Source organism: Oreochromis niloticus, linkage group LG22 (assembly GCF_001858045.2).
Source record: "Oreochromis niloticus isolate F11D_XX linkage group LG22, O_niloticus_UMD_NMBU, whole genome shotgun sequence".
In the NCBI taxonomy this organism is placed as follows: Eukaryota; Metazoa; Chordata; class Actinopteri; order Cichliformes; family Cichlidae; genus Oreochromis; species Oreochromis niloticus.
In genome coordinates this window covers 26931937-26952330 of record NC_031985.2, presented here as the reverse complement: position 1 = coordinate 26952330, position 20394 = coordinate 26931937, and the positions used below count along the sequence as shown (strand labels likewise).

Here is a 20394-nt window from a genome sequence, read left to right as displayed (position 1 = left end):
AATAAATAAAATGGAATTGAACTGAACTAATGCTTAAAATCCAGTAATTTTTCAGTGCCTTTTAATATAGGTTCAGTTGTAAAATTCCCTCCAACAATTTGTTTCCCTTTGCGCTGACTAATGTACTGAGGACAGAAAACCTGCCTCCTGTTCACTTTTCTCCAGCTTTTATCCTATTTTGCCTTCACAGACACAGGTCAGGGTGACGGAGAGGCCAGAGATTGCAAAAGCTGAAGAAGTAAGAGGGAGCTGAAAGCAAAGAGGGTCAAAAGATAAACCGATAGGAAGAGAGCAGTTTGAGTATAACTCTGGATACGCTGGAAAAAGCCAAAAAATTGGCTTGGAAAAGATGGAGGAGAAATTGCTAAATGAGCAGAAGGGTAGTGAGTAAGTGAGAGTGGGGCTGGAGTTTAAAAGCAAGGCGAGAAAGGGAGACAGGGAGAGACTTACTTGGAGGGCAGTGAAGAGACGAAGAGCAACAGCTCATTGAAATGCAGGGGACATGCCGGCTGCAGCTGCACCTATCAAATCACCACTTCTAGCTCTGACAAGCAAAACCCTCCCTGCACATTTAGCAGCCCTCACTCCCCGCACACAAACACACACCGAGTCGCTGTATACGTATACTGTATGCAGCTCCACGCCGGTCTAGCTGGTGTCTGGGTTACGCGGCGGTGGATGTTGTCATACTGTGACAGTCTTCCAAGAGAGCAGCCCTGGAACCACAGCCGGGTCTGCAGTGTTCCTTGCCCCCTCGGCGCCAGCATCCTCTCTCATCCTCTGCATTCCCCTCCTCCCTCACTCGACACTCACTTCTCTCCCATGACTCACTAACATCAGACTTATGTTCTTACATAACACATGTAGCCTTTGTTCCCCAGACTTTCTTTGTCATTGTCTGAGGCTCCTTGAAAACAGAGCGCCGTGCATTCCCACACACTTTATAACACACAGGTGTCTGTCAATACCCAGATCTATCTGTCTCTGCCTTCCCAAAAACCTGGCATACAGGCAGAGAAATAAAAGCTACCATCATAAATACGTAAACACTGACACACAGAAACTTTTTTTTTTAGCTGTTTAATTCAGAGAACAGTTGCCAGTCATCCAGATGGGTATTTGCTGCCATCAGAGCAACCGGTGGCTTGGTTCAGCATTTGATTTCCCTTCTATTTGATTACACTGGGTTGTATTGGACCCACGGCCCTTAACTACATTTGCTGTCTGCAGAGACCACAGGGAGTTCAGGCATCACACACACAAAGCAGCAGCATCAGTACAAAGTGTTGCTTGAATTCATTAATGAAAACACAATGAGCTCTGATGAGCCCAAATCCCTGTGTTTATCCCCCAGACAGATTTCTGGTTAAAACCTGCATAATAATCCATCACATTACTTTCCCAGCTAGTTACAGTAGCTTTCTTCATCCCTGTCCCCTTTTGTTTCTCTCGCCTCTTCATTTATCTCTCTTCCGCTCAGTGTATTCCAATTTTTTTTCCCTCTCTCTCTGCCCCTGTCTTCTTTTGTTAGACGTAGAATGGATTACAGCTACCCCCTCCGTTTCCCATCTTCATTGTCATCCCTGACTTCTAAGAGTTGTTAGGTCCTGATCCACATTAATACTTATGTTGTGGCCCTTCCTATTCATTCGTCTTGTTATCGGGCCTCGGCTTATGCTAATTAAAAGCCGTCTCAACGGCAATGCAGCAGTTCAAGCTTGATATATATAGCAGATTTATGCATAGGGGCATTTAAATTTGTGGAGTGCGTAGATACACATGTGTGCGTCACCGCTTGTTTGCGCAAAAAGCCTTCCACTGCATCTTTGATTGGGAAGATATTTGCAAACTTTGAACAGTTTCCCCACAAACAGAAGGGACGCTTCACAGAACGCCGTCCCTGCTGCCTGTTTATTCCACTCCTCGTCTCATTAAAGTGAGATTTCATTTTGAGCTCTATCAGCGTTGATCTCACCTTGTGTGTCGAAGCTCCCTTCCCCCCCTTTTTTTTGTTTTTCTTTTTTCCAGCTGTCAGATTTGTCCCCTAATACCCTTTTGTTTACAGCCAGAGTGATGCTTCATTTCAAAGTGGATTAGTTTAATAAGTAGCAGCCTATAGATAAGCGCCCCTGCCCATCTCTTTCCATCAGCTCGGAGACAAGCTGAAGGGAGTTTTGAAGACACATCCAGGCTTTCTGAAAGGTCACTGACAACACATATCTCATCCTCGGAGAATTGATCATTTAATGAACTTCACTCTTAGATTTTATATGCCACTTCCAGGTGCAATCACTTCCACTATCGCTGACGGATTTAAACCTTTTCGACTCATATCCACTGAGGGGCTTGACGTTGTAAATGATTTCGCAGACTTGGGGAATGTCTTCTCGGAATTTAGGATCATAGGTGATTAATGTTGCTTTACTTCCAGAAGTCGATGCCAGAAGTGGTACTTTGCCAGGCTTTTTTCTTTTTCTTTTTTTTCTTTTTTTTTTTAGACAAAACTGCTGTTTTTGGTTGATGAAGAACACTGACAAATATTAATTGTTTGTTTGGAAGCATTATACTTAGGGAAATGTAGCGAATGCAACAAATGGTTACATTTGACAGAAAATAATTCTTACATGCCAGCTTACCTGACATTATCCGAAATTTCCTGAGGGAATAAATCCCATCTAGCTGACACGCCAACCCCAGTAAAACAAACGGGAAGAATTATTTGCAGATGCTGTTTAAACCAACGCTTTCTGCCATATTTTTATGCAAATTTCATAATCTTTTTCCCCTATGAACACAGAGAAGATGATGAACAAACCAAGGCATGCACAACTGTTCATTCACACACACAGGCTCACCTATTTACAAGTTAATAGTCACTTCACATTGCTCCACAAAAGAGGCACACAGCTTGAGCTTGAGTCAGAGAATTCAGGATTTCTCAGCTGTTGTGAAGGACCTCAAAGTGCCAAGTGCTTCCTTTGCCCTAAGGTAAAACAGTGCTTGGGTATTAAAATTGCAGCACACGGCAGGTACTTTATACCCCAAGCAAAGTTTTCTGCCACATTTGTTTGACAAACACAAATGCTTGCAAAAAATCTATGCGCATGCAGAGAGAGCACCTGGTCGAGTAAGTGCCGTTTCAAGCGGTTTGTAAGTACATTTTTATATATGTATGTGTGTTTTTAGTGATTTCTCCCGTGAAAGAATTTAAAGCCTCTGGCTGGTAATAGCTTAAATGTACTCTTTTTTTTGTATTGCTATTAGTTGGAATGGATGTATTCGTAATTTCAACAGGACTTAAACTGTTGGGTTGCATGTCTTTTGTCCTGTCTCCCTCCCTTCATCTCCAGTCTCGGCAGATGGCTGCCCCTCCCTGAGCCTGTTCTCTCCTGTTAAAAGGAGGTTTTTCCTTCTCGCAGTCACCAAATGCTTGCTTTTAGAGGCTCGTCTAACTGTTTGGATTTTCTTTGTATTGTTGTTGGGCCTTTACCTTACAATATAAGGCCTTTACCTTAAATCCATAAGGCTTCCTCAGTTCTAAAAGCAAAAGGTGGAGAGTCATCTTGCATCAGCTGACCTGATAGGGTCACATTAAGGGATTGGGCAAGCCCTCACAGTGGTTTCACCCGAAACCTCTGGAGGTAATGAACCGCGCATTTTTTCACACCTTGGCTCATGTGATGACACACATGATTAATAGTGGGTCAACAACCTTCCTAAGGGACAACCCCTACTAAGGTTTATTCGCTCGGATGAGAGGTGAAACATTGCCAAAAAACTTAAAGTAGTTCACTTGTTTTCCTTTCAAGCGCCTGGGATTACCATGACTTGGATGACTTGAATTCAGTGCAATTTAAATTGAGTTGCAGCAGGCTTCTATGTTAAAACAGTTAAATACTGTTAGGTATGCCAAAATTTGTGCTTAGATAATTTTCTGTGGAAACTATTGAAAGCTGTAATGAAAGCAGTAGAAAAATCCTTTTTATTGTTTGTGTTCAACTACAGAGATTTTTTTAGCTTTGTTGAAAGTGTTATTACACATCAGCTTCATCCTCTGTATGCATATAGACACAGTGAAGACAAGTAGTATTTAAAACAAACAGTGTAGCTGTTGCATTGTGTCGCCATAACAGCGTGTTGCATCGTTTCATTTTGCAGCTTGTTTGTGGGGCTGCAGTGTGCATGCAGACATCTCTGTCAGATTAAAAGGTTGGCTTTACAGCACTGCAGCAAAAACACAACAGACAGGAGCGCTGTGTGCTGTCTGATAATATGGAATGAAACCACTAGAAAATGTCAAAGGATGTCGTGGAGACGTCCTGCAAGAATACAAATGACAGCGGAGGAAAATGAGATGAGCGGATGGATGAGGTCCGCCCAGACGTGCCTCTTCAAAAAGGCGCTTTGAGGCAGATGTGAGCGTTAACCACCGAGTTAGCATCACATCTGTCGCACACTCACAATGGGAAAAGAAGAGGGAATATGCTAATGGCAAGTCAGTAATATTATATAACGTATAAGCCGTTTCCTGGAGTGACTTAGCATGGACAGCTTTGTTTCCCTCTGACAGCATCAGGACCAGAATGACAATTAGCTTAGCTATGCTTTTAGTCACATTGAGTTGCCCTCCAGCAACAGTATGGCTCTAACCAATCCAATTTGTGTTTCAAGGTAAATTGATTCCACTAAAACAAATGAACAATCGCTGAATGTGATGCGCAATTATGAAACGACAATACAGGAACAGATCATCATTCCTGTAGGTCACAATAATAGATTTACGTTTTGTCTCGCTGCTGTGTCTTTCTGTCAACAGTGACGTGTCCCATGAACGAGATACTCACAGCCTCCACGGGCGTCATCATGAGTCAGTCGCCCGGCAACGGCTTTCCCCACTTCGAGTCCTGCTCCTGGGTGGTTAAGGTAGAACCCGGCTACAACATCACTTTCACTATTGAACACTTCCAGACCAGCCGTCAGTTCGATGAGCTTGAAATCTTTGATGGTGAGTGACTGCATCTGTTAAGACAGAGAACCTGTGTTCATCAGTGCTAACATACATGACAGTGTTTATCTGTTTGCACCTGTTTGGTTTATACCATTACATTTCCTAGTCGTTTTCTTGGTCTAGATTACCAGCTGGACTCTCTGTGACATCTCCTTTCACATATCCCCTGGCAGTAAGAGTCATTTTCACAGATATCTGCAATTAAAGGCTAAAATGAGCCAGAAGGCTAAATCCACTATTCCCAACAAAGCTCTCTGCCACTAGTAACAGAAAATCAAACGCAGGCTCCCTTTTATGGTGACAGAACATCTACATCTGCCTTGTACATTTGCATGTGATTAGAGGTACAGTCAGCATCTCTGCCAGGCTGCTTTGAGAAAGTGGTGATCGTATACACTGGTGATGCTGATTAGTGCTTTTTATCTTCTGCCGAGTGTAGAGGAACAGACATTTGCTAACCTTGGGGCTGCCAAGCCAATTATGGACTGAAGTCTTATTTTTTTCCCCATCATTAGAAGATTAGGAAATTGTGATATTTTTCAAACTTCTGTGCTTCTCTTTGGATAAAGATAAAATCTGTGCAAATATATATATATTTCAAATATATCATCAAAATTGTGTGTCCTCATTACATTTTAGTTTTTTACTTTTGACTAAAATATACTTAACAGAATTTATCTCAGATTTATAGAACATAAAAGCTAACATAAAGACTGTGCCTTTTTAGTAGTCTTGTGATTTTCACAGCTGGATCCCTCTCAAATCATCAATTCCCCCTCACCCATGTCTTCATCCAGGCCCATCCAGACAGAGTCCTCTCCTAATCACACTAAGTGGTAACTATTCCAGTCCGCTCAGCATCACCAGTTCCAGTAACAAAGTCTACCTGCACTGGTCCTTCGATCACACTACCAGCCACAAAGGCTTCCGCATACGCTACTCAGGTGAGTCTAAAGCAGTGATTTGCTAGCATGGGGTGCATGGCTACTTTAGAAATCTAATTTCTCTAAAGTTTTCAAGTCTTTATGAAATTCAAGGCCAACACCGAAATGCTTAAAATGTGTGGAATGGCAGACATTGACAGCTCCATATGTCCACTGGGGAATATTAACTTGATAATTCTGGACCTCATTTGTAAATTCAGTCTCTTCAGTGGTGCATTCGGTTTACACTGTAAAGGAGACCAATATTAGGACTGCCAACTGCAGCTGAGACGGCCAGAAATATCAGCCATCTCTATGACAACCTAGTGGGGGTGGTAGGCATCTGCAACACTTCTTGCCGCGCAGCAAGGCTTGGGAATTAGTAAACGCTGTGTCTTGTATTGCTCATTATTCCTCTGTTTTGTCCTGCTCCCGTGAAGGATCTGTTGGTATACGACACCTGCATAACTCGCTGTGAATTATGACTGTGTAAATATTTAAAAGGCTCCCTCCGTTCTGTATCAACACCACTCAGCCAGATTGACTAATCGTCTCTCTCCCCTCCTCTCAGTGGAGCTTTCTGTCTCCCCAACCGGATGTTCTGCCCTATTTTTCTTTTGCCTCTTTTAATATCTTTTTCCTAAGCACTGATGGATTTTGCTGTAGCAGGCTTTAAGCAACAGACTGAGGTCTGTCTGAGAACCCAAGAGTTGCCTCGGTCAGTATGGAATCACCTTTTGTGGTTTTTTGGTGAGGAGGAAGAAACAGATAGGACTGTGTTCAGCTATGTTCCTCATCAATCCATCTTTTCTCTGAAGGGGAAGGTATTCCATTCCATTACTTCCTGTTTTTACTCTCCATCCAAGACTTCCCTCGCTGTTTCACTCCATTCATCTTCTCCGTCGATTCAATTAACTTACAGTGAGCCCGACTCTGTCACAACCGTCCTTACGCCTTTTTTTATGCCTCGTGTCTGTTATCTATTCTAATCCAGTCACCCGCCCGTGTATATTTGAGTCTTTCTGAGCTGCAGGGTTGATTGCAAAGAGACAAACTGTATAACAGGACAAGTAGAAATGAACACGGAAGAAGGGCAAATGAGCTAGACCCAGATAGAAGTAAAGAACTGAACTCAAGGGTGGCTCAGAAGCCGCCAGTCACAGTGACTGACAGGAAAAGGCCTTGCAGAGGAACATATACAGTACCTTTGCAGGGTATTTAATTTGGGTTTGCATGTCTTCTGTTTCTTATCTGTGTAGTCATCAAGAAGAACATTAATGAGAAGCCATCCTCCTGATGAGAGTGGAGATGTCTGGCTCTTCAACATTAAGCTCAGACACTACTTTTGACAGCCCAAGGCCTGCAATGAACTGCCGTGTATCATCGCCTAAGAAATCTAACATCTTTCTTAGTGAACCTCGGTGTCAAATTCTGCATAAAGTCTGTTTTATCTAACATCTCTTCTGTGCCACAAAAAGGTCTGTCAGCTCACTTGAAAAGGCTCAAATTGCCTCTTGCCCTGGGAAAAAAAATGTTTCAAGGTAGCAACAGTTTAAAAATGGGTAAAAACATCCTCACCTTTGACATGGCTTTAAGATTTTATACAGCAGGGGAGAGTCATCTGATTGTCTGTTTTTAAAAAATTCACACTAACTTGAAAGAGAGGCCATTTCCATTCCCACATGTTAGCAAGCTGAATTTAAATTTGCATTTTTCTAGAAATGTAATGCAGTCAGCAGTTCCCACAACGAGTGTCATTTCCTATGTCCCGTTACCCCGTTGCATAAATTGAAAACCGTTTTCACAATCTGTGTTTCTTTACTTAAACTCCCTCATTCTTCAGCTGATGTGCCACAATATTGTGAAATCCTCAAAAATACAGTATAGGCCTGGGAGCCTTCAGTTCTTTGGAAACCGGGACTCCATCGCCGACACCATTTGCAATGATAAACGATCATCGCCACTACCAATTTTAACCGAAAACAGCAACGGGCACTTTGTTCCTGCTATTTTGTACCCGTCACTTTTACGAATCTCCTCTGTGGTAGCTGACAAACTCCAGTTTTGCTTTGCAGAACAATATTTTTCTTTAATCAATTTTCCTTGTCTCAAGGCTGTAGTTTTTGGGTTTTTTGCCAGAAAGAAATTGCAGGTTAACACTTGTATGAATTCATATCCTCCTTTGTGTCACCTGGGGTAGAAGATGGAAAAGGGATCTGGGACTCTGTGCTATCGAAAGCACATTAATCTGTCTCTTTTTTTTTTAACAACTGCATCTTATTGGCTCATCATTGTTTGTTTTGCTCGTTGCACTCAGTTTTATCTTTTCCTGTATCTTTTCTTTTCTTTTTTCAAAGCTGCCTACTGCAGCCCTCCAAACAGCCCAGTAAATGGCACAGTTCACAGTCTGACAGGCACAAAACTCGGCAGCACCCTGCGTTTCAGCTGCGACCAGGGCTTTCGTCTTATTGGCCAAAGCAGTGCCACCTGTACGCGGACTGCACAGGGGATCTACCAGTGGAACGCACCGGTCCCGCTTTGCCAAGGTGAGCGGTCAGCAGCAGCAACTGATGAGTAAACAACAAATATGTTTAATAAAATCAGTAAAGGGGGCGGATAGTTTTAACTGGCATTGATATTTTGTTCATAAAATTTAATCATAACATTTCATATTTTCATCAGTATCCTTCTGATTCATTCGGCATCTACTCTAGCACCGTTTCTCAAAAGGGATGAATTGCTCAAGGAGAAAACAGTTTTAGCACACTTTAGCTAATTGTCATGATTTGATAAAGAATTTTCTCTGAATCTCTGAGATTAGAGTTTGATGATGTCACCTGCAGCCCGACAGTTTTAAAAGGTTGCGCCCTTCATTATTGCTTAGAAGATCTTTACTTCAACATTTAACCCCTCTTTTAATGATATTTGATGTACCTTAGTTAAATTGTTTTATGTGTTAATCTGCTGGGTGTTAGCCTGTTGTTTGCTTGTCACTTTTTGAAAACATCCAGCAGTTTAATTGATCTTTGAAACTCCCCATATTTAACAAAAATTACACAGATGTTTGATTGAATTGCTTGTTGAAGGAAAATAAATAAATACAACAAAACAAATAAAACCACTGAGTTGTAATATATGTCTATTTTAAAAATGACTTTGTTAAAAAACAACAAAAAAAGCAAGTAGCATTTTAGATTTCACACGGCTATTGTGTCACATTCATTGAGTTCCAATATCAGTGAAATGTGTTTGTGTGCGTGTTCAGGTTTGCACCTTTATTCTATTACAAAAGCATGAAATGTAAAAGCTCTATTTCCACATTCTACTTTCCACCAGCCCTGTTAACAAAATCAGCTGAAGCATAAACTCAGAGCCGCCAGTGCCAGCCATTCAGTGTCTGGTCAAGTCTGCACCAGGTGTAATCTCCACATGAATTGCATGTGTTCTCTCTAGACTAGACTGTTTATATTGTGCAGATGGTGGCCCAAGCTAATGTTTACTGCACATTGGTGCAGGCTTTCACAGTGTGTTTGTACAGGAAGCCAGTTGTGAGCTAAGCACCCTGCATACAAAGATGGTTTGTGCATTTTATTTTTTGATATCTTACCTACCTGCTGCATTTCCCCCCTTTATTTCTTTCCTAGTCATGTCCTGTGGAATGCCAGTTCCTCCTGTTAATGGCAGCATTGCTGGCCAGGACTTCTCTCTAGGAGCCCGAGTCACCTATCAATGTAACCCTGGATTTCGGCTTTCAGGGCCCATCACCACCTCAGTGATCTGTCAGGAGTCTGGGAGGTGGAGCCCCATAGAGGCCCCACCTAGATGTATTCGTGAGTATATCAATGGTTTGCAGTCACAAGTAGAAAGAAAACAAATAATTACAAAAAAACCAACAAGAAAAAAGAATTAATCTGAATTAATTATGGTTTGATCTTTGATCTTCCAGCTGTCACCTGCCCCGACATTGGTCACTCTGCAGTGGAACATGGGAGATGGAGGCTAATCTATGGGACTCAAAACCAATATGATGCTATCATGATGCTCACTTGCGACCCAGGATATTATTACAGGGGTCAAAGGGTAATTCGCTGCCAAGCCAACAGCACATGGAACTATCCAAATCCTCGCCCAGTCTGTGACAGTGAGTTTTCTTACTTTAAACACTTTTCAAATCTTGCTCATCTGACCCAAACAAAAAGAAGGGAGGAAAACAGAACTGTTTTCCAAACAATGGGAATCTATAGTCTTCATTATATTTTGACTATATGTGTTTTTCCCCCCATTTCAGTCATCTCCTGTGGGGACCTTGGGACTCCACCAAACGGACACAAGATTGGAACTCTTACTGTGTATGGAGCCACAGCTATTTTCTCATGCAACACGGGCTATACCTTGGTGGGCTCTCGGGTACGAGAGTGTATGTCCAACGGGCTTTGGAGTGGAACACAGGTCCAGTGCCTGGGTGAGAGCTTAAACACTCCAAAATGTTTTACTACTTTCCAGGTGTCCTGCAATTTGCTTCAAGCATTATTAGCAACACTTACGTGGGACTTTTTCTTTTTTTTCTTTTGCCCATCCTCAGCGGGCCATTGTGGTACTCCAGAGCCAATAGTGAATGGCCAGATCATTGGGGAGAATTATAACTATCGAGGCAGCGTTGTGTACCAGTGTAACCCAGGATTTCGGCTCATTGGAGTGTCAGTGCGAGTCTGTGAACAGGATCACCGCTGGTCAGGACGTACTCCTGTTTGTGTTCGTAAGTACCCACAGCAAACACCTATTATTTGTAAAGCTGTGTGTGGTGTAAGCTAGTGCTTCTCTGACTTTCTCTCTCTGCTTAAAGTGCTGCAGTGATTTTTAGTAAATGGACACACATGTTGTCTTGTTCTGATCATAGCTCACTAGCTGACTGCCAGTTCATAGTGATTATACTTGGGCCTGCTGGCACTAATCACCAATTAATTTGTTGCTGCAAGCATTTTTACTTAAAAGCTTCTATATACATTTTGCACTTTGACTTACAAAGACAAAATTATTATTCCAAAAGAATGCATGGTATTTCTTTTTTAATACAAATAATTTTGCAAGAAGATTACTTTAGAAGATGCCAGCGGTTAAAAAAAAAATCAGACGTGTCACTGGTGTAGAGGCTGTGGCTTTAGAGCTTTGATCATTACTGAGTATCTTTTTTTTGTTTTGTAATACAGGCCTTACTAAGGTGGTGGTGTTAAGCCCATTCATTCACTCAACTGCTCAGCAAGTGTGTAGACATGACTTTCTTTCTCCCTTGACTCTCTCAGCCATCACCTGTGGCCATCCTGGCAACCCTACCTTTGGTATGACCCAAGGAACCCAGTTTAATCTAAACGATGTTGTACGTTTCATCTGCAATACTGGATATGTTCTACAAGGGGCTGTAAAATCGACTTGCCAGGCCAACGGGCAGTGGAGCAACGCCCTACCCAGGTGTAAAAGTGAGTGCCAAATCAATGCTCAGTACCTTATTTCTGCAATTCCAAGGATACATGTGGAGATAGACACTAGGAATAAATGTGCAGGATGTCATCTTTTACCAGATCCTGTGGCCAGTGTGACGTTCATTATTTCATTAAAAGCAAAGGAAACAAAGTTGGTTAACTAGCCATGTGAAGACAAACTAGTCATCATTTCAAAATATATGTATCCATTTTTTATATTCCAAAAAAAATGATGACCTCAGAGCCCATTGTTCGCTAGTGATCCTAGTTTCAGTCACTGTGCTAATGTACTGTTTATAAGGTTAAAGAAAGCTGCAGTCAGCTGAGACTGAATAAGTCCCAGCTGAAACGTTTCTCCCACTGAAAACACAACATCCAGATGCGTTGTGGAAAGTTGTGGAAAGAGAGGACAGTTAAAAATACATAAATGCAAAAAAAAAACCCATAGCTTTTGGTTCCAAAATAAAAATCTAATGCAAATTCCAGATTTTTAATAATATTAATACAATAATAATAATGACAGTGTATTAGGAGCAGTTGTTGACTTGAAGCTTTATCAGAAAGGAAAGTTTAAGCCTAATCTTAAAAGCAGTGTTTGTCATGAATTCAAACTGGGAGCTGGTTCCACAGAAGAGGGGCTCTAAGCTGAAGGCTCTGCTTCCCTTTCTATTTTTAAATACCCTGGGAACCACAAGTAAGCCTGCACTCTGAGAGCGAAGTGCTCTGTTGGGGTGATACAACACTATGAGGTCTTTAAGGTAAGATGGGACCTGATTATTCAAGACCTTGTATGTGAGGAGCAGGATTTTAAATTCAATACTAGATTTAACAGGGAGCCAATGAAGAGAAGCTAATATGGGAGGAATATGCATTCTCTTTGTCATCCCTGTCAGTACTCTTGTTGCACCAGTCTGGATCAACTGGATCAAATGCTCTGATAATAATGAGTCACAATAGTCAGGCAACAGGCACAAGTCTTGTTGAGGTAGGCAAAACTACGCTAGCGTTGGTACCCAATGCAAAAAGTGAGTTTGTATCTACAGCCTTGCTTATGGAGATACACGTATTTTTTGTACTCTTCCCCAATTACTTTTGGTAACCTTGCAAGGTCATATGTTCTGTGACCACAGATGACCCCAATCACAATGAGAGTGCAGGCGAAGCACAGCAGCATCTGGGGAGAGGAAGAGTTTAACTGACACATATTAGAGGAAAATGAAATGAAAACTCAAAGAGAAGACCGGATCATTTAATTACCGCAATCTCAACCATATGGTCCGTGGAGGTTCTGGGTAATATTTACATGTCGTATTATTTCCTCTTAGCCTAGCTGCCTCTGTTACACCCTTAGGCTCACCTGTCTGTCAGAGAGACAAACTCAGTTAATAACCATGCAGAGAGAGCCAAGAAACAATTGCAGAATCCTTGAGCTTGTATGAAAGGCAGCCGCCTTTGGAGACCCGCGTCCTGGCTTTAGCTCTGAATAAGAAGTACCCTGCTTTGCTTTGAATGAGCGAGGCAAGGACTTTTAATTTGACAGTGTTTTCGTGACAAGCAGCGCATCTCAGCCACTCGTGTCTGTCTCTAAGTCCGTACTAACTGAGGCTGTGTGACAGGCGCAGAAACGGGCTGCTCGCAAGGTCAGGCCCTAAATGTGACAAGACAGTGACAGAACCGCAGACTGATGGACTCATGAGTTTGTTTTAAATGAGGAGAAAAATAATTTGGCCTCTTTTTTTTCAACACTTCTGATGGGATGGGGAGGTTACAAGTCTCACAGGAATGCTTCTTTGGTTATTAAAAAAGGGGAGAAGCACATTTGGCTGCTGCATGCATAAGCAGGCGAGATTTTCTCCCAGACATACGCTTTAAATCTCTTCGCTCTAGCAGTGACATCATATTAGCATTGGCCTTGTTTCGATGCAGATGCTGACTCTGAGGGTGCTTTTTTTTTTATGTGAATGCTGTGTTGGTGGTGGATGCGTGTTTGACGGCCATTATCCCCACTGTTGATGTGGAGACATAAGTAGCTTAGAGGTCTTGTTGTCAATCAGATTTATCACCGTAATTACAGCAATCGAGGCGTATTTAGTGAAGTGTGCTCTCCTGTCTGGCATGTACTTCCTCCCTGAGTGGAAAACTGTGCAGTAATAACACCTCAGTTCTAACTAAACCTTTAGCTTTTCTCTTAGATGAAAACATAGAGAGAAATAGATGCAGAAGGCACAAAAAAAGGGTAAGGGCAGGAGTCAGTCAGACAAAGCTAATGATTTCCATGGTCTAGATTTTAACTATAAGAGTTTGTAGGCTCCATCAATAATGCAGAGAACACGAGAGCACCGTCAGTGCAGCCAGTCTTCTGCCCCTCTTTAATCACCAATTTTAGTTGCAGCTATACTTGGCTTTTTTGGAAGACTCGTGCTTGTTTGTCTTTCGGTGATAAAAGCGAAGAGACGCAGGATAGGAAAAAACACCCTTTGACATACCACTTACAGGGCTGTTACTTGGCAGGAGGCCAAGAGGAGGAGAGGGAAACCAGGGTCCCCACTTCTGAGTTGAACAGAGATGAATTACCGCATCCCTTCTTCCCCTCTCTTAGTCTTCTTTTCCTTTCATCCTTTTACTTCCCCTCTCTCCACACACAAGAATTTACCAGGAGGTCAGTCATTTTAGATGAGTGTTTGGATCGCTTTGGAGTGTCTGTGTGTTCAAAAAAACTGAATTCCGAGCTTGGAAAGTCTTGCGCTGAAGCAGCTCCACTGCTTCAAATACGCTTTGTAGTGTTATTATGCGGTAAGTTGTAAATGATGGCACCACAGGTCAGCGCTCCGATGGAAGGAATACATTATAATAGGTATTTGGGGGATGATTTAGCTGCGCTGGCCAGCTTGGGAGCAGGAGAATGAGCAAGCTTTTAGGCACATTAGCATACAATAGGTTCATTTTGGCTGTAGCTAAGGCATACTCATGGGGGCGAGACTGGCAAGGCCAACTGGGGCATAATGGCTGCGTGGGCACTCCCAGACAGCGTTGTAGAGGCCATTAGAACTTTGGCTCCGTAGTACACATTTAGTGGCAGTTAACAGTATAGACTAGACAGCAGCTGCTCCCCACTGTGTGCTGACTTTGTTGAGGTAATGTCAGATTTCAGTTTGCTTGCTTTGGTAACATTCTTCAGCTCACATTCGGTTACGACTTCTCGTATATTCTCCACTATCAGGGCCTATTTCTCACTAACTTTGTACAGCACAGCCCTCCACCCTCTCCCGTGCTGTCCCTCACTCATCCCGCATTCTCCCCTTCCCTAACTCTCTCCATCTGGTGTTAAACTGACATGGTGCCTCTTCTCCTGTGAGCTTTCCATCCATCACCATCTCTGCACCACGACGGCCGGCAGGAGACTGCCTCTAATGAAGCAAATGTTTATTTCCGGAGTCTGCCTCCTACTTCATTTGGATTGGGGTGGATAGATGGATGGGTGGAAGCAGTCGACGGGGAAAGTAATGGACAGAGTTGGCACGAAGAAAAATAAACCAAAAAAAAACTGTGCTTCTAAAACTGATTCTCTATGTGGGAGACAGTCATATCAATATCAGGACATATGGTCTATTACCAGTATGAGAGTCTTCTTTCATCTTTCTTGCTATTAACTGTAAAAAGGAAAATGTCTGTTGCTTAATGTGTTGTTTTTTGCAGTCTCGCTAACTCCCTCGCTCCCCTCTGTGTTCCTTTCTTTCAGTTGTTAACTGCACAGAGCCAGGACATGTGGAGAACAGCATTAGGCAGGTACTGTCCAGCGGGCCGCATCGCTACAGCTTCCAAACCACTGTGTCATATCGCTGCAGTCCGGGCTACTACCTGCTGGGCACCAGCTCGATCTCCTGTCAGGGAGATGGCACCTGGGACCGCTCCTTACCCAAATGCCTGTGTGAGTAATCTCTGGGTTGTTGTAGGTGATGAGGAATATTGTTTTGTTTATTTGTTTGCATTATACACTGAATAAGATCACTTTAACCCCCCCAAAAATTCTTAAAACAGTAGTGTGTTGTTATCTCTTATGCTTAAAATTTAAACCTTTATAACGCTCATAATGCATAAACTCTTCTGCTTGCAAAAAGAGCCCCACCGATATATAAGCTGGCCGGTGTTATCAGCCGATACTGGCTATTTCCTAATACATTGTTGTCAGTATTGATAACAGCTGATATGAAAATGAAAAAAGTATAGAAGAGACAGGAGAAACACCCTTCAGTCATGTTAGGAGCATTGATGTTGCACCGTTTGTCCACTAGAGGGCACTCTTCAACTTCCCTGCTGGCAACACATGCATTTGGGACACATGACAACCAGCTGATCTGAGCAGACTCATAAATTAGTACAAATAACACATTAAGGAAATCACTGTATTTATATCGGCTGATATTTCAGATATCGGTAGTGAAAATCCGATATCGGTTGAGCTCTGCCTGCAAAGATACATCAGATTGTATAGAAGTATGTGAGACAAAAACCTTATTTTTAAGGCTTCATTTATGATCTTTGTAAACACTTTCCTGATGAACTGATCTCCTCAATGAGTAGTTTCAAATCTTACCTATTAAAATACAATATTTTTGTTTGTGTTATTTTTTTGTTGTAATACACATTTACAGAGGGTATACTTTAAGGCATCTGGGCTTACTACCATCAGATTAGGCAGCGTTCTTGGTTCCTCTGTCAGACTGACCCATCGTTCCTGGTGTCTGGTTTAAAAAAACAAAAACATGGTAATAGGCAAAATACTCAATTTCAGTCTTCAAAACAGGAGCCCAGAAAACTAAGGGGTGATGTTACACCAGCTCTTTTAGCTATTCTTACAGATATTAAACAACTTTACAGCAGGGGAAAGATACCCATACTGTTAGTAAATATAAAGTATTGTATTCATTTTAAATCAACATATTCAACATGTGATGCCTAAAACTCTTCTTTGCTCTGTTCGGACAGTGGTGCTATGTGACCGCCCCAGCGTGCCTCCTTACACCCAGATTTCAGGTGACCGTCGAACAGTGGGCTCCGTCATTCGCTACAGTTGCATCGGTCAGCGTAGCATCATTGGCAATACAACAAGAATGTGCCAGCTGGATGGGCAATGGAGCGGCTCGCCACCACATTGCTCTGGTATGGAAAAATACACCCAGAATGACAGTTCGAAATGCTTAACCTGACAATATTTTCTGAAGGAGATCCATAAGAAAAGACTGTAACCATCCAAATTCTATTCATATTTGGGGGTGTTTCCTGTGCCACACCATACCTTTTGGTTTTCTTTGCATTCTTTGCATATTTCTCTATCTAATAATTGATTATTCAGATGCAATAGCATCGCCCAGTCACACTGAGGCCCTCATAACGCCATGCCAACAAATAAAGAGTTTAGGTGGCAGCTGTTGGAAGGTAATGAGCAAAGTAGGTGGACCAAAGATGGAGTTGCCTGTCTGTGTCACAAACCTGAAGGGCAAAGAAAGTGTCCTCCATAAAACTGTTTTAATCTACTCACATTAGACCGAGGAACATCAATGCCCATACTTCAGCCGGGTTATGAAGCAGTATAAAGACGTCACCCCCCCTTACTCCCACTCCTCTAACAGCGCTTTGCTTCAGGGATCCAACTATAGTCGCACATGGAAAAAGGCTGTGGGGAAGCCCATCCAAATGCATATCCTCAAAGTTAAAGACACAGAGACACACAAGCAGTTTACAATAAAGTAGCATTCTGACAGTTTAATGTCATAATTCATGACATTCATATACAGTATATCCTGCAGATTGCCAGTGTTCTCTCAACAGGCAATAAACACAACATTTTTATAAAGATTTGGCCGACTTTCTTAGCTCTGCGCTATTAAAGCGATGTTGGATGGTGCCTTGTAAAATAAGCAGCAGTGCTAAGTATTTTGCGCTTGTTTAAATGGGAGACCTGGAATTATTGAAGGAAGGTGTAAAAGATATGTCAAAGCAGTGAAATGAAAAAGTCACATCATTTTTTACGTGTTCACCGTGCTGAATAACGAGCAGTAAAATGTGTTTTGGAAGCAACTGACTCTGTAGTGAGGTGAGAAAATATAGAGCACATTTCTCATGTGTGTTCGGGTTGTCAGAAATTATTTGTTTCGTGCTACATTTAGGTTTTATTTCTTTGTCCTTTTTTTTCAGGAGAGGCTGCTGGGTTGTGCGGTGATCCGGGCGTTCCCGTGCATGGGATCCGTCTAGGAGAGGAGTTTACGGTGGGCAGTGTTGTCCGCTTCAGCTGTGAGCCAGGCTATGCGCTGAAGGGCTCTCCGGAGAGAACCTGTCTGGCCAATGGAAGCTGGCTGGGCACACAACCAGAATGCCATGGTAAGGAATATATACTCTTATTTTTTCTCATAGGCTGGTACAAATGGGTGGTCGAGTCATGTTTTTGTATATGGAAACTCACACATCAATTCAACAACTGGATCTGACTTCTGAGCTTTTCCAGGAATCTTTTAGCAATGTGCAAGGAACAAGACCATGTCAGTCGTCAGACTTAACGGTTGAGTTGATATATGCAGTATGGACTTGTCTCCATCTCCCATCACCCTTACAGTGATATTAAAGGTTAATGTGAGGTTTGATTGAGAGCTGCATGTGTGCATGAAACTATTGTGTACTGTCAGAGTAAGAAGTGCCGAAATCATAGCTCCTTGCTGGCTATCTTTAGGTCTTTAGAAGCATATAGCTGGAGTTGTGCACGTATACCTGGTGATAATTTAGGTACTTCACAGTGAGTGTTGTACTTCAGAAAATCTGTGTGTTTTCAGAGATTTTATTATACTGAATCTTCAAAAATACTGGGGTTTGGTGAGGTAAGAGTAATAGGATCAATAGGTGGATTGGTGTGGAATCTTTCAAATTGTGGAAAAGAAGGTGCTGAGCACTAAGGTAAAGCCCTCAATTTAGCTGTCAATTGAAGTTCCAACCCGCCTTCAGCTTTGAGCTTTTGGTGCTCCAGTATCAAGTGAGGGCTTGAAATACAACAGCTGCTTCGGAGGTTGTTCGAGAACCCGATCACGGTGCTTTCCCCTGTGTACTGTGGAAATATTCTGGACATGTCCAACTAGAGACCCTGGAGCAAACCCAGAAGATGATAGAAGGGTTACATATCCTTTCTGCCCTGGGAACATCTCAAGATTCCTTATGAGGAATTGGGAAACCACCACAACCCGAACCTGGAAAACTACAGGGAGATATATAAGCACATAATAACACATTTACATTTCCTTTTGCTCTATTTTAGTAATTTATGCACAAAGTTTGCTTTGACTTTTTGTGAAGCTAGACTTTAATTTCTAGTGCAACAGACATGTAATGACTGAAATATATCTACCAAAACTGTGCTTCAGGTGGCAGCGCGGGTTCACTAATTGCAGGTTTGGTTGCTCAGTTTCCTCATGTCTGTGCACCATAAAGTCGTTGGGCAAGACAATGAAAACCCAAGTTGCTCTTAATGACGGGTGAGCACCTTGCGTGGTAGCTTTGCCACAACTCGGAAGTGTGTGAATGAGTGAATAATGATAACAGTAGTCTCATCAACTCCATGGCACAAAGTGGAGCAACATCCAAAAAATAAAAAGAATCAGAAAATCATCAGCTGCAAATGGTTATTACTAACGCGACAATCAGCGACTGTGTAATTAGGTGTTGCCTTTTCAGTTTCGTTGAAAAACTCATAAAATATGCATTTATTGTGTATTTGTAAGTGATTAAACAGAAGAGAGCACATTACAGAGAATGTGTCCTCTATTGAGCACTATAAAGGTTTGCATTTTTGTCCTTGTGCAACACTGCATCTATTCCATTGCAGTCATTTGGGGGGCAAAAAAAACAAAATAGTTTCCTGAATGTGTATTTTGTGCGCAGTCGATGGATTTAAGCATTTCGCTGAAGCACACTTTATTAATATTGCTGAGATAGAAGACATTGTGCACAATGAGAAAACAAAACAGCACAGTTATTCTTCCATCAAACATCTGGAAGGCAGGAAAAGGGAAAGAAGTGTGCGTGTGTGTGCTTGAAGTTTAGATTATTAACTTACACTATTATTATCTTAGGTTAACCAATTTAATATTTTGAGTTTACCTGTAATGTATGACAGCACTAAGCTATAGTCCAAATGGTGGCATAGGCTCTGTTTTGCATTGTTTGTTATTTTATATGGGTATATGTTATATTAATTATATTTCTGTTCTTTTTGATTTACCTGGCCTCCGCTCCAGTCCTTCCTGGTTTAGGTGAAAGAGGAGGCTGAAGGTGGAGCTGGTTTAAATGCAGGAGCCAATAAAATGGACTGGACCATCTATTGTGATCATGTAGGGGGGAATGAGGTTCTTCTTGAATGATGGATAACTGTTATCTCTCTAGTTTTCACCTTTGGTGTATATAATGGTTTATTCATTTGCTATATAACTGGAGCTGTTTCTCATTTGGGCAGGTTAGTTTGTTGAGTTATGTTAAGTTTTGTTAAGTGACTTTTGAGTAGAGTTTTGTTAAGTTAACCTCTTTTATGGGCCCACTTAGTTCTTAAAAAAAAAAAAAGAAGTTTATTTTTGTCATTTTGAATTTTTGTAATCATTTTGTCCTTTTTGGGGTATAATAAAACCCATTTTTGAAGATTACATTTGTGCCTGTGTGTTCCTGGCTGCTTGGTCCATGATACAGCTTTAGAAGTACTATAGTAATAGGAGTATTACTCAAAAAACACCCATATATTTTTTCCTGTTTTTTTTCTATTTTGCCCTCTGTGTGTTAAACTACATTTTTCTTTCTGCACTCTAGAATTATAGAATCACTGATACGCTCGGTTTGCCATTTTGGCGAGGTCTCTTGGCAGCTATCTGGTTGTATTTCTTTGTCCCTGCCCTTTTGTTGCTCTCCATATAAACTTGGCCCTTTTCTTCCATAATCCTAGTGCAGAGTGTGTTAT

General features: G+C 41.8%; 1 protein-coding gene across 2 annotated transcripts in view; it reads left to right on the top strand.

Moving 5' to 3' along the window:
• The window catches only part of csmd2 (CUB and Sushi multiple domains 2), a 268656-nt gene that overhangs the window by 213070 nt on the left and 35192 nt on the right, over window positions 1-20394 (top strand). For both annotated transcript variants that reach the window (XM_025902309.1, XM_025902308.1), the window contains 11 exons: window positions 4817-5005; window positions 5806-5952; window positions 8289-8477; window positions 9576-9761; window positions 9878-10072; window positions 10220-10393; window positions 10514-10687; window positions 11232-11405; window positions 15148-15336; window positions 16395-16568; window positions 17604-17786. In XM_025902309.1, coding sequence (XP_025758094.1) covers window positions 4817-5005; window positions 5806-5952; window positions 8289-8477; window positions 9576-9761; window positions 9878-10072; window positions 10220-10393; window positions 10514-10687; window positions 11232-11405; window positions 15148-15336; window positions 16395-16568; window positions 17604-17786 — 1974 coding nt within the window. The remainder of the gene's footprint in view (window positions 1-4816; window positions 5006-5805; window positions 5953-8288; window positions 8478-9575; window positions 9762-9877; window positions 10073-10219; window positions 10394-10513; window positions 10688-11231; window positions 11406-15147; window positions 15337-16394; window positions 16569-17603; window positions 17787-20394) is intronic.